Source organism: Corvus moneduloides, chromosome 4 (assembly GCF_009650955.1).
Source record: "Corvus moneduloides isolate bCorMon1 chromosome 4, bCorMon1.pri, whole genome shotgun sequence".
Lineage (NCBI taxonomy): Eukaryota > Metazoa > Chordata > Aves > Passeriformes > Corvidae > Corvus > Corvus moneduloides.
Genome location: NC_045479.1, coordinates 73037793 through 73052143, shown reverse-complemented (window position 1 = coordinate 73052143; position 14351 = coordinate 73037793). Strand labels below are relative to the sequence as shown.

The following is a 14351-nucleotide window of genomic DNA, read 5'->3' as shown; positions in this document are numbered from 1 at the left end:
CCTCCCACGTGGAGAACTGGCTGATCAGCACCTGAAGGGATAAACAACTCCATCCTTCAGCACTGGAAACAGCAGAAAACTTCACGTGGCTACAACTTGAAGAGAGCACTGGCAGAGCTCTCCAAAAAACATCTCAAAACCATCAAGATCCCCCCGTGTGACCAACAGGTCTGGGCTTGACTGGCAGGGTGCTGATTATTCAGTATGGTCTGAACCTCTGAGACCCAATTTTCCCTTTTCCCACCCCACAGCTCCCTTGGCATCTCGAGGCAAAGCAGCAGCAACAGAGCGAAGCCGAATATCCCGCCCCAAACCCCAGTGGGACGCCGTTCCTGCTGTGGAATCGCTTCGGGGAGAACATGAAGGAAGCATTACGTGGATACACACTGAAACCACCCCAACCCCAAATCTCAAATGGCATTTCCCTCCTCACCACAATGCCCAAAAGATTTGCGCTTTTGCCTTTGATTAAAACAAAACAAAACCCAAAAAAACCCTCCAACCAAACAAAAAAGAAACCAACAAAAAATAAAAAAAAACCCCAAACCCTAAAAAACCCAAAGCAAACCAAACAAAGAAAACCAACATAAACCCCCTCCCAAAACCCCAAAAAACCCGAAAACAAATAAACAAAAAACCCCCAAACAAAACAAAATGAAACAAAACCAAACAACACGAAAACCCAAACAAAAACACTTGGAGGTGCCACCCGCCAGCCCCACGTGAGCTGGGTGGCAGAGGAGGTCACACAGTGGTGATCTTCTTGTCCTTGGTGGCCTGTTTGATGGCAGCCTGCTCACAGATGATCTCCTTGAGCCGCTGCAGCCTCATGTTCTGCGTGGTTTGGTCCCCCACGCCCGTCTGGCTGCGGTGCAGCAGGTTCAGGGCGTAGATGTATTCCAGCTCCGTGTACTTCACGCCCTGGTCCACCACCAGGTTCAGCAGCTCATCTGCTGTGTTGTAGAGCATCTCGTAGTACTGCCTGGAAAGAGAAAAAAAAACCTGGGTAATTGTGCTGCTGGATGGTCCAGACCTTTATTTTTGCAGAATTCCAAAAGTTGTTGCTTTTATTCAGCAGTGCCACGAGCAGAGAAAGCTGAACAAAGCCTGGACATCCTCCTACTGAACATCATCCTAAAATCCCACAATGATTCGGGTTGGAAGGGACCTTAAAGCCCATCCACTGCCACCCCTGCCATGGGCAGGGACACCTCCCACTATCCCAGGCTGCTCCAAGCACCAATATCCAGCCCAGCCTTGGACACTTCCAGGGATCCAGGGGCAGCCCCAGCTGCTCTGGGAATTCCAGCCCAGCCAGGAATTCCTTCCCAAGATCCCACCCCAATCTCCCCTTTCCCAGTGGGAAGCCATTCCCTGGCTCCTGTCCCTCCAGGCCTTGGCCCCAGTCCCTCTGCAGCTCTCCTGGAGCCCCTTTAGGCCCTGCAAGGGGCTCTCAGCTCTCCCTGGAGCCTTCTCCTCTCCAGGTGAGTGATACCAAATCTCTCAACCTTCAGGAGACTCAGGGAAGGAGAACTGAAAGGATCCCAGTGTGGCTGCAGGCACCAGAAGACAGCAAGGATTTGTTTCAGCCAAATATTCAGCATTTTTTTGGCCGAGGAGCAAAGCAGGGAGGGGCTGAAGCAGCTGAGATGAGGTCCCTGCATGACTCCTCCAGCTTCTGCAGGACAACAAGGGCAGGTGGAATAAATGATTTCAAACTCAGGAGCAGGGGCTCCATGAAAAGTTCTCACCTCCCTCCCTTCCTGTCCTCCTTGAATGCATTAAAACAGCGACCAGGGCAAGCATGGCAAAGCTGAATACTGAATTCCTCTTTGAGGCTCTCAGGGGTGGCTGTGCCTTTGCAGAGAGCACCCAACACTGGCAGACTGCAAATCACAGCAGTGGCTGCAGCTTTGGAGGCTCTCAGACCTCACCTGCCGAGCTCTGGGCCTTCAGAGCTCTGCATTTTCAGCTCCTGTGCCCAGAGACTGGGCCCAAACAGCTGCTGATGGAGCCAGGTGAGATGGAGGAAAGGCTGCTGGATGGAGAATGAGGGCTCCAAAATCAGGGATTTTTGGAAAGGAGGGGGCAGCCGGGGGGGGTCGGGCTCTGCTCCCAGGGAACAGGGACAGGACAAGGGGAAACGGCCTCAGGCTGGGCCAGGGGAGGCTTAGGTTGGATAGTAAAGGAAATTTCTTCCCCGAAGGGTTTTCCAGCCCTGGCACAGCTGCCCAGGGCAGGGGTGGAGTCCCCATCCCTGGAAGTGTTCCAAAGGCATTGGAATTGGCACTGGGATGAGGTTTAGTGGTGACCATGGTGGTTTGGGTTGGAAGGGACCTTAAAGCCCATCCAGTGGCACCCCTGCTTTGATCCCTTCTCTTCTCCCCCCAGATATCCGTTGCTGAGCCCTGGAAGCTCTTCCTGCTCAGGCTGAGGATCTGGGAAGGGTACATCAGCTTCCCCGTGCTCGGCTGTGCCCACGTTAAAGCCAAAAGAAAGCTTGGGAAGCTAAATTTCCTCTTTGGATAGGAATGCCAATCCCATATAATTATTTATTATTAACCTGTTTGTCAGATGATAGACGGAGCTGTTGATGATGATTAATTCCTTTCCTCAGTTTTAAACCTCAACTTTACAAACACAAAGCAGTTTCCCGGCGTTCCACGGAGCACATTCCCCTCACCTGTCCTCCGTTTATTTATTCCCTCCATCCTTTACACCTCGCTTTCGTCAGCCTCCTCTTGATAATCAGAAAACACACTCGTGAAAGGAAAGTGAAGAGCCTTAAATAAAAAATCACAGAACAAGAGGCTCATCCCACTGCCTCTTTCATATTTCATTATTTGATAACATCAGAGGCTGAGTCCATCAGAGCTGCTCGGGCGAAGGCAAACAGGAGAGTGTCTGATCAATATTTATTAATACTTTCAAAGACAAGGAAGGCAAAGTTGAGCAGACTCTGGAATGGAGTGAATAATTACTCATGCAAATCGGGCTTGGCCGCAGGCGCTGCCACGCCGGAGCGGCAGGTTTTTAATTGCACCCAATTAAAAATGCACACCTTGTGCTCCTTCCCTGCTGCCTTGCTTGCTCCCCTTTTTATTTCAGAGGAAATTTTTAATTAGAAAATAATCTGATCCTGAAAAGAGTGACAGATGAATCCTGTGTTTGTGGGGTGCAGGATTCGTCAGTCAGCCCAGATTTAGGACAGGTGAGGAAGGAGCTGTGAGGAAAAGCTGGGGCTGTGCTGCTGAGCTTGGCCAGGGATCAGGTTGCACAGCTTTAGTCCTTGTTCCCTCCTTTAAGGAGCTCTGGCACCTTGGGAAGGCTGTGGAGCAAAACTTCCCTGCCCCTGGGTCCCTGGAAGTGTCCAAGGCCAGGCTGGACGGGGCTTGGAGCAGCCTGGGATGGTGGAAGGTGTCCCTGCCCATGGCCAGTGGATGACTTTGGAGGTCCCTTCCAACCCAACCCAACCCATTCCAGGGCTGTGGGAATGCAGCTGATGGGAACAAAGTGTCCCAGGGACTCATCCCAACAGGGAAATCCTTTTATTTCCGTGTTTATTCACACAGTCATCACTTATTTGTGTTCTGCTGAAAAGCACCAGTGGGATTTGTTGAGCTGATCTGATCGGAGAGGCTTTATACACAAAAACATGGAACAGGTTCTTAGAGAGTGTCTCTCCCGAGTTCCTACGGAATAACAGCTGCTCTTTACGAGGGGAGGAAGCATTAATCTGCTCCAAGCCTTCAGCTCTTCAGGATGGTAAAAAAACTTCTCCACTGGCATCCAGCTCCGGTGTCGATGGCAGTATTTTGGGGAATGAGGAGTGAAGGACTGCCTGAGGTATCCCAAATCATTAATATCCTGCTCATAGAGGATAATTAACTAATTTTGATGGTTTGGACGGCAAGGACTTGTTAATTTTTAAAAAATAAAATCCATTTTTCATATGATGAACTCACATCTCAACCAAGACACCCGGGGCCTGTTCCACCGACCACTGGCAACGGGATGGAGTGCAAAGCTGCCTTGAGGTTTTTTTGGCATTTTTTAGGACAAACCTAAGAACAAAGAATACAAAACTGAACTCTCCCTGCTCCCTTTACCCATCTGGAATTGCCCCTGGAAGGTCCACCATGACACGAAGAACAGCTCTGTGCTAAGAGCAGATAGGGAAGGTTAAATATCCCTTTAATGGGATGGAAATGGTTCCCAGCTGCAGGAAAAAAACATCCTGTGGGCCAACCAAAAGTGCAGAAGCTACCTGACCCCCAAACCAGTTTGTTTTGTTGGGTTTTAAGCAGCACTTTTAAAAGAAAACAGCAAATTGCCAATAACGAACCCATTTCACAAGGAGGCATTTTGAGCTTGTATATAGAGAGAGATCCACATTTAAAAAATGGTCTCTTGAACTCTGTTCTTGCAGAAAGAGAATAAAAATTAAGAAGCTTTCTCATTTAGGGAAAAAAAAAAAATCTCGGGAAAGGCAATGAGGATGAGCCCAGCTCCTCTGAGGGCTGTTAATACCATTCTCCATTTAAATGCTAATGTTCACCTATAACCCAAAAAAAAAAAACCAAAAGAAGTTTTCAAAAGGTGGCCAGGTGAATTCCAAATGAAATTCTGATTTCCCTGAGAACGACTTGATGTCTTCTTCAGAGGAGGACCTTGGGTGTGATGTTTCAGAATAAAGGATCTCACTTTAATTATCCCTTCCTGCTCTGCCTTAGTGCCGGCAGGAATGGATTCACCGGGCAGGAATTCCAGTCTGGGGGCTGAATTAGCCAAAGGGAGCAACAAAAAAAGGAGAGATCGAAATCCTGTCCCTTATCTCCCTCTCTTCTGGGGGATTAGGGAGGCGCTTTGGCAGCACCCGGAATTGCTGCTCTAATGGGAAAGTCCCAAAGGTTAAGTAGGAAGCTCTTACAGGAAATCGGGATAAAAACTAAATGAGGGGAGAGGGAGACGGGATAGAAGGAAGATTTTATGATGAGGGTGGAGAGGGGCTGGGAGAGAATTCCCAGAGCAGCTGTGGCTGTCCCTGGATCCCTGGAAGTGTCCAAGGCCAGGTTGGAGCAACCTGGGATAGTGGAAGGTGTCCCTGCCCATGGCAGGGGTGGAATTCCATGATCTTTAAGGTCCCTTCCAACCCAAATCCTTTGATTTTATGGAAAACCACCAGATAGGACAAGCAAGAAGTTGAAGATGATAAAAAAGACCGAAGCTGTGATTATAAAATCACTCAATTTTGATATTTGCAGATCATGGTGGAACAATGACATTTAAACAGAGAGGGGACAAGAGTGAGTGCAAAAAAAACCGGAAAACACAGCAAGAAATGAGGTAACTTCAGTCAAATAAGGCAGAATAAATGGATTTTCAGGCCTGGCTTGACCAAGAAGAAAATCCCATGGGGCATTTTTCCCTTTGGAGTCATTAGAGGTGGGAATTGGGGAAGAGCTGAGAACGGTTACAGGAGCTGGGGCAGGAGAGCCGAGCTCCGGCCAGCAGGAGTTTGTGAAGGGAATTTTGAAAGTTCAGAACACCGAAGGAAAATCCAGGTAAAGCAGCAATTACTGTAATTTCTGCGCCTCGTGAAGACTGCAGGGATGTTTGCACACATGTGTCAGTGAGCAGCATTTTAAACCAAAAATCTGCAAATATGGGAGGGAGCTGCTTGTTCCATCTCCAGAGCTTCTGACAACAAGATGGAAAACAGGGATGGGACAGCTGCATCTCAGCTTTTCATGGAATCACAGATGGGTTGCAAAGGACCTCAAAGATCATCGAATTCCAACCCCCTGCCATGGGCAGGGACACCTCCCACTATCCCAGGCTGCTCCAAGAAACCTGGGACAACGCAAGCCTGGCCTGGGACACTTCCAGGGATGGATCCAGTTCCACTCTCCAACCACTGCTCATCCTAAGTTGCAGCTACAACCCTAAAATAAGGGAATACCATCACCCGCGGGACACCATTCCACGGGGGCACTTGGTCAGGTTTCTTCCTTGATTTTCAGTTAACCTGGAGCAGTTCTGGGGACAGCACCAAGAATGCTCCTTCTGTGCCTCCAGAAGAACCCAAAGTGCTTTAGAGGAGTTCACATCAGAGATGGTTTTGCTGTTCTGGTCAACCTCAGCTCCTCTCAGATGCCACACCAAGACCTGGACACTTCTCCTGTCTGCCTGGAGTGAGGAAGAAGCCCCTACATGATTCCATGGACTGAAAAAAAACCCAAAAGCAGGCAAAAAATGTTCCTATCACTGTGATCTCCATCGTCTCTGTGCTCATCCATAGCCCTTTGGAAGCAGCTGCCCCATCACCACACGGGGCAGAATTTGGGGCAGGAGGCACACGTGGGTCTGGGGCTGTGCTACCACAAGAACATAAAAAAACCCCACTTAAAAACCTAAAATGTGCAAACTTCCAAGGTGGGAAATGGTTTGGGAAAGAAAACAAAGCATGAGAGGAGGAAATCAAAGTGAATTTGGAGTGCAGTGGTGCTTCACACCCCTGCAAATCACAGCCCTTATTAACCAACCAAGGGATGGAAGGATAATATTGGCTGGTTCTTTGTAAAGCTGGAAGAATAATTAAAATTAAGTCATTTATCCAAGGCAGGAAAAAGTATCAGAGTTGGGAAGCCCTCACCCCTTGCTCAGCACCCACACAGGGCTCTGATCAGGTACAGAGCCAGGCAAGAAAAACAGTTGTATTTATTCAAAAGGGCACAAGTGCAACCTTCTAATTAGAGACAACCTTGTTAGAAATTCCAATTATTCTCCCTTTTAAAGTTTAAACCACAGAGACAGCGCAGGAAGCCCTACATACAAATCAGCTCACCTGGGGGTTTGCTTTTTATACAGATGAAGGCAGTTTGGGACTAAACCCACCCCCAGCCAACACCTTTGGGTGCCACGTGCAGCTCTGTCACTGGGTTTGTCACCGCTGCAGAGCTTTTTGTCAAACACAGAAATCACCGCTGAAATGCAGAGCTCATTAGCAAAGGGAAGGGGAAGGGACATGCAGAACGTCACCACCCTTCCCAAAGCTCTCTCCTGTTCTCCCTCCTCCTTTTTATCCTGATATTTATCCATGTTATCTATTCTTTCTTCATTAATATTTCCTTCTTGTTTCCTTTGCCCTTCCTCCCGGGGTTCATCACTTGGACAACGTTGCCCTGCTGGGAACATGAGCTCAAGCTGTGCCAGGGGAGGCTCAGGTGGGACATCAGCAGGAATTTCCTCATGGAAAGGGTTGGTGAACATTGGAATTGATCTCCCAGGGAGGTCTGGAGTGCCCATCCCTGGAGGTGTCCAAGGATGTGGCACTCAGGGCTCTGGGCTGGTCACAAGGTGGGGATCGGGCACAGCTTGGATTCCATGACCTTGGAGGACTTTTCCAACCTCAACAACCCCAGGATTCTGTGAATGGGGATCTCTGAGCATCACCACGTGCACGGAGCACTTAAAACCCATCCCTGAACAACTCCAAGCCCCCTCCCAGCGTGCAGGGAGACACAGTAATTACACAGCTTTTCAAAGGAAGGATAAATCCATTAAACCCCATTAAATAATTCTTCAAAAAACAATGTCTGAGCCACTCCTTGGAGCTCCGAACCGGCTGATCCTAATGAAAGATGGAAATTCTTGCTCTCCAAATGGAACTTTATAGGGTATTAAACAAGCACCCTCAGCACTTATCTAAATCTTTAATTAGTTCTATAATATACTGATGATATCAAGGCTAATTAAATTTATACAGATAAAGAGCAATGAAATTCTAGCCAAGTGAGCTGGAAAGTACATATTAAATAGTAAATTTAATGGCTCAGGAAGATAAATGCAATTTTATATAAAAAAATTAAATTCAATTTACATGTTGTATTAAAATTGATTTTGAGTGTGCAAATGATTGGAAAAAAATCTTTTTAATAGATCAGTAAAAGTGTTAATCTGGCCTGTTTAAATATCAGTTATTAATGCCAGCATTTGCAAACAAGCCACACACATTTGCGTTTTACTGCATATAGTAAAAAAACCAAAAAATTATCTATACCATCTGCCAGTTTACAAGGAATATTAAAGGGATTTTTCCCCTTGCCTCATGCATAAATGAGAGGGAACGTGGGAATGAATGTAGCCTGAAAGAAGAGGGAGTCAGCACTTCCATGGAAAGTGCTGCAGAGACTGCTCCAGTCAGCAAAAAACCCCACCATTTTCACTCCCCTTTGGGATCAACAATTACTGTGGCAACACCCCGGCTTTATTTCGGATCAAGTGATGTGGAACTGGATGCGATCGGGGACGTGCTCAGTGGTGCCAGCTGAGCTTTGATAAACCAGCAGCGGTTGGGAGCTGCTGAGGGGTGAAGGACACAACGGGATGTGCCTGGTGGGGACAGAACAGTGAATGGGGCAGAAGCTCAAGTAGGGCCCTCAAGTCAGTGTCTGCCTGTAGTAGGTCATGGTTGGATCCAACAAGTCAATATCTGCCTGTAGTAAGTTGTGTTTGGGTTCAACAAGTCAGTGTCTGCCTGTGGTAAGTACGGTTGGGTTCCACACGTCAACGTCTTCTTGTAGTAGGACATGGTCAGGTCCAACAAGTCAGTGTCTGCCTGTAGTAGTTGTGGTCAAGTCCAGTAGTAGGCTGTGGTCAGGTCCATCAACCCAGTGTTTGCCTGTAGTAGGCTGTGGTCAGGTTGTGGTCAGTAAGTCAATGTGTGCCTGTGGTAAGTATGGTTCGGTTCCACAAGTCAATGTCTGCTTGTAGTACGCATGGTTGAGTCCAGTAAGTCAACGTAGTAGGTTGTGTTTGGGTTCCACAAGTCAGGGTCTGCCTGTAGTAGTTGTGGTCAGGTCCATTAAGTCTGTAGTAGTTGTGGTCAGGTCCAGTATTAGGCTGTGGTCAGGTCCATCAACCCAGCGTTTGCCTGTAGTAGGTTGTGGTCGGGTCCAGTAAGTCAATGTCTGCCTGTAGTAGGCTGTAGTTGGGTTTAACAAGTCAGTGTTTGCCTGTAGTAGGTTGTGACTGGGTTCCATCAACTCAATGTCTGCCTGTAGTAGGTTGTGACCAGGTCCACTAAGTCTTTAGTAGTTGTGGTCAGCTCCAGTATTAGCCTGTGGTCAGGTCCATCAAGCCAGTGTCTGCCTGTAGTAACTATGGTTGATTGCAACAAGTCAGTTTCTGTCTGTAGTAGGCTGTAGATTGGTTCCACAAATCAGTGTCTGCCTGTAGTAGTTGTGGTCAGGTCCATTAAGCCTGTAGTAGTTGTGGTTGGGTCCAATAAGTCAATGTCTGCCTGCTGTAGGTCACGGTCAGGTTCAACAAATCAATGTCAGCCTGCAGTAGGTTGTGGTTGGGTTCCACAAGTCAGTGTATGCCTGTAGTAGGTCATGGCTGGGTCCATCAAGCCACTGTTTGCCTGTAGTAAATATGGTTGAGTCCAACAAGTCAATCTTTGCCTGTAGTAGGTTGTGGTCAGGTCCAAGAAGTCAATGTCTGTCTGTGGTGGGTTGTGGTTGAGTCCACCAACTCAGTGTGTGGAGTAGTTGTGGTCAGCTCCAGTATTAGGCTGTGGTCGGGTCCATCAAGTCAGTGTTCACCTGTAGTAATTATGGTTGATTCCAACAAATCAGTTTCTGTCTGTAGTAGGCTGTAGTTGGGTTTAATAAATCAATTTCTGTCTGGAGTAGGTTGTGCAGAGTCCATCAAGTCAATGTCTGCCTCTAGTAGGCTGGGGTTGGGTTCCACAACTCAGGAACCTGTAGTAGGCCATGGTTGGGTTCCACAACTCCGTGTTTCCCTGTTGTAGGTCGTGGTCAGGCCCTGGTGCTTCCCAGGAGCTTTGAACCCCTGGCTGGGGTCGCACAAACAGCCCCAAACTGTTGAAAACACCACTCCATGTTTTTTTTCTGGCCACCTTTGTTCATTTACTTTGAATGCTGTGGTGGCTTCCAAAATTAGGGAATGGAGAGTTTTTGTGGGCAAGCTGACACCAGATCAAATTTGTTATAACTTTTTCTTGATCACATTGATGTTTTTCATGGAAGAGTTTATTTTTTAGGATTCTCTTGCATCATGGCCCTTTTTTTTCTCTCCTGGTGCCTTGATCCAGCCTAGAAACTGCTGACATTGGGAAGGGGCCTGCTGGGCACGGAGTTACCCAAACCAGGAGGAAACAAATCCTGCAGCAGCCTCCAACCCGACCCAGTGACCCATCACATCAGTGCCAACACCACCACGACCTCAAGGACATGACTGCCACCATCCAAGGAGAAGAAATGGGACACAAAGAAACCAGGATGGGTTCAAGGCCTAATTTTGAGATGTCCAGAAGTAGCGGACATCAACATGGAACTGTGGATCTCCTGGATGAGGGATTAAGAGCTTCAACCCTCTCCTCCTTGCTTTATGTGCTGGCTGCTGGCCTGAGGAACATTTCATCCCAACTCCGCCAGTTCTCAGCACTTCTCCCGATGCTTGGAAACCTCCAGGTTTGAGGCCACAGGTTTTTATGGGCAGCTGCTGCTCATTTGCAGCATTTTTGGCTGAAATTGTTCTTCCCTCTCTATCATTCTGAGGGTAAAAGTCTTATTTAGAGGGACTGAAACCCACCACTCCTAAAAGAGCAGCTCCCACACTGCCGTATGCAGCACAACTGCAGCCTCTTCTGGCCATTCCTGGTGGGTTTAGCTCCAATTATCCCAAATTTTTGAGCCAATAGAGCTTCACTACAATATTTTTTTTGCCAGGCAGCACAGATCTGAGCATTTAAAATGAAAATATTATCAAGGCAATGTCAGTGCAGGGTGAGACCCACAGCTGTAGGTGTGGTTTTTATCTCCACTCTCCGCTGCATGGAAAAAATAGGTTTTACTAGTGGAATACCTTGGAGTTGCATCCCTTTGCTCATCACTTTTTATGTGACTCCTTGGAAACAAAACCGGTCCCCACAGAGGGAGAAGAGAATCCCTGCACTGCTTCTGGACTGGGGGAGTAGATCAGAGCCATCAGAAGCACAGCAATTCTCTGAACTGCTTTTCATCTCCTTCTAGAAACGCACCTTCAACTGCACAAAACCTCCAAAGGACTCTGCTGGGAGAGCTGAACCTGGAGTTTTCTGTAGTAATTTATTAATTTATCGACCTCCCTCAATTCCCATTTGAGAATTTCCCGAGGCACTTTGGAGACACCTCGTCCAGAACTTCTCTGCTCTCTCAAAGGCTGCTTTGAGGGTGACAAGGATCAATGACCCCACCATGGTCCCCTCCAACCTTATCCATTCTGTGATTATGGGGCCAGAGGGAGGCTCCTTGTGTGTCCAACGGGATGGATCCAACCCAGCAACAGCCATCCCACAAAACCATGGAATCATGGAAACACTGAGGTTGGAAAAGCCCTTTAAGATCATGAGGTCCAACCATTCCCAGCACTGCCAAGGCCACCACTGACCATATCCCCAAAGTGCCACAGCCACAGGGATTTAAATCCCTCCAGGGATGGGGACTCCAGCACTGCCCTGGGCAACCCTCTGTCTGAAGAGATTTTTCCTAATGCTGATGCTCGCTGAGTAACTTCCCAGATTCCAGCCCTGAACGCCCTCCAGGGACAAAAGGCATCTTTTCCCGATGATTCCCAAAATCTGCACATTTTCCATGAAGGAAATTTTCCATGAATTCATTTCCATGAATTCATTTTCCATGAATTTTCCTCAGCACCCCAGTTTTTACAGATGGCAGAAAAATTCACCCATTTCCCACGATGGGCTGGGCTTAGGAAAACAACCCGGGATCCGAAGGCACTGAATCCTACTAGAAAAGCCACGTTTTCCATCTTGCTTCTTCCCAATCCAAGCTGTTCCCCACCAAAGCATCAAACTTGTTCTTATTTGCACTTCTTCCCTTCTCCTCTTTGTTTTTCCCCACATGACAATGTGGAATCCGTGTCTGATCTACGACTTCTGTGCGCACTTGAGAGAGCCATTTCAGCTTTAGGTGTTAATGCACTTCTGTGTCGTGAGGTGCCAGCTGAATTTCAGAGCTCTTCTGTATTATTTGAGCTCCAATCTGGAACACGAATTATAAAATATGAGGGGGAGCTTTACAGCCTTCAGTAAAATTCGAGTAAGAGAAGATACATTGCACATAATTTCCTGAATATATCTAAATGTCGACATCACACGTGCGTGTATTCAATGCACCGCTTTGGGTGGAATTATTTAAATAGCTCCCTAAAAAATAAGAATTGAGGCATTTGGACTTTACCTGACCGTGTGGATTTCTCCTGGCTACGAGGCCCATGTTCATTACAGGACAGATTTAATTGCTCCGTCAGAGTTTGTGTGTTGATATTCGACATCTGACGTGCGAAAGTTCAGGGACGCCAACCAGGCACGGTGCAGATGCCACTCTGCAAAATGTTCTCAGACAGTCTCCATCTGTCAGATATGGTAATCCCTGCTCCCCATCAATAATTCACCTCCTTTACTCCATGTTTCCCGCATTTGAGTCGGAATTTTTAATGTCAGCCTCAGCAGAGGCTCCACCTTGGATAGACGGCGTTGCCTGATCTGCATTCCCCGCTCATTCCTGCCCTGGAGCCTCTCACCTTTGGCACTTCAAGAATCATCTCTCCGTTTATTTATTTATTTTTTTACTTCAAAAATCACAGCTCTCCTTTTGGGCCATCTCATCTCACTCGAGGGTGGAAGTCAGAGGGTAATTATGGCAATCACACCAAAATCCAACTCAGATGGACCACGCCGTTGCTGGCAAAGCTCCTGGGGAACACCGCGGGGGCGGCTGAATCCCCCAAGTAAGATGTTACTGCACAGCTGAAGAGGGAGGAAAGGGGAGCGGGGGAGGGGAGAAGATGATGTGGAGCTGTTCCTCCATGGGTCAGAAAATGCTGAATGGCATCTTGTCCCCAGCTGACCCCATGGAGCCCATAAAACCTTGGTTACATCCCAAACTCTTTGCAGCCTTAAGTCCTTCAAGAGAATTAATTTAAAATGATGGAAAGCAACTTTTTACACAGTCCAGAGGTAGTGACAGGACAAAAGGAAAGTTTTAAGCTAAAAGAGGTGAGATTTAGATTTGATTTTAGGAGGAAAGGGTTTATTGTGAGGGTGGTGAGGCACTTGGAGCAACCTGGGATAGGGGAAAGTGTCCCTGACCATGGCAGGGGATGGGACTGGATGGGCTTTAGGGTCCCTTCCAACCCAAACCATTCCATGATTCTGTGATCCCAGAGCCAGGAGATGGCTGACTGTTGAGAACATTCCCTGGCATGAGGATAATTCCCCCCATAATCATCAATCCTTCAGCACCAGTGAGAAAGGAAGGTCCCCAGGTGCCCCCAGCAGCATCAGCTCCAGCTCTCAGCATTTCAAAGGTGGAAAAACCATCTTGGGACTTTCTTTGGCCAAGGAGAATAAACCCTGAAGATATGATAGCTGGGAATTTTACAGATCCCACCACCTGGAACGACCAGCACATCCCTAGGCACGGGTCCTCAGCAGAAGGTGAAGGACAAAACTCCTGATTGCAGAATGAAGTTGGTAGAAATCCTTATTTAGGATTATTTAGGATTATTTAGATTCACCAGCTGAACATGGGGCTTTGCACCAGGACTCACCACTAGCCCTGAGTTCACCAAAACCTCCAAACCAGACCAAAAGTCAATGAATTAAAGAACTTGGTGATTAAGGAAATGGAGGAATGTATCTCAGTCTACCTGAATTCAAGTGTCCAGTGCAACCATTTCACCACCAAGGTCACCACTAACTCATGTCCCCAGGTGCCACATCCACATGGTTTTGAACTCTCCCAGGGATGGGGACTCCACCACTGCCGTGGGCAGCTGTGCCAGTGCTTTGCAGCCCTTTCTGGGGGGAAAAAATGTTCCTAAACCCAATCTAAACCTCGCGTGAATGACTTAAAGAGCTGGAACCCTGCTGTTCCTGGGCTACATCTGCTGACATCCCTGCTCCACCCCAATGCTGTGGCATGGCTTGACCCTGTTGGTCCTCTCACTTCTGCTATTCCTGTCCTTTCCTCAGTTTCCCTTTTCCCTCCTCTATCCCACCAGGAATTGGCCCTGGGCCATCGCTCCTCCTCCTCCTCTCTTCTCTCACTTCGCAATCCCCGCTCCCAGACCTGGCCACGTCCTCACCGCCCCTTTGTGTCCCAACACTGACGTTTTCCTCCCTCCCAGCCATTCCCTGCCCGCTCCCACCCCTTCCAAGGGAAACATTTCTGGTTCCAGGGTGCATCAGCAGGTCAGAAAGCTTCACTCCTGGCTTAATCTAATGAAGAGAGAGAGAGAGAGACCTGTGGCAGATTTGA

At 47.9% G+C, this 14351-nt stretch overlaps 1 protein-coding gene across 2 annotated transcripts in view; it reads right to left on the bottom strand.

Moving 5' to 3' along the window:
- Nucleotides 1–615: 615 nt before the first annotated feature.
- Nucleotides 616–14351, bottom strand: part of EXOC4 (exocyst complex component 4) — a 294852-nt gene continuing 281116 nt past the window's right edge. For both annotated transcript variants that reach the window (XM_032106112.1, XM_032106115.1), the window contains one exon: nucleotides 616–982. In XM_032106112.1, the coding sequence (XP_031962003.1) occupies nucleotides 745–982 (238 nt within the window). In that variant the 3' untranslated portion in view covers nucleotides 616–744. The remainder of the gene's footprint in view (nucleotides 983–14351) is intronic.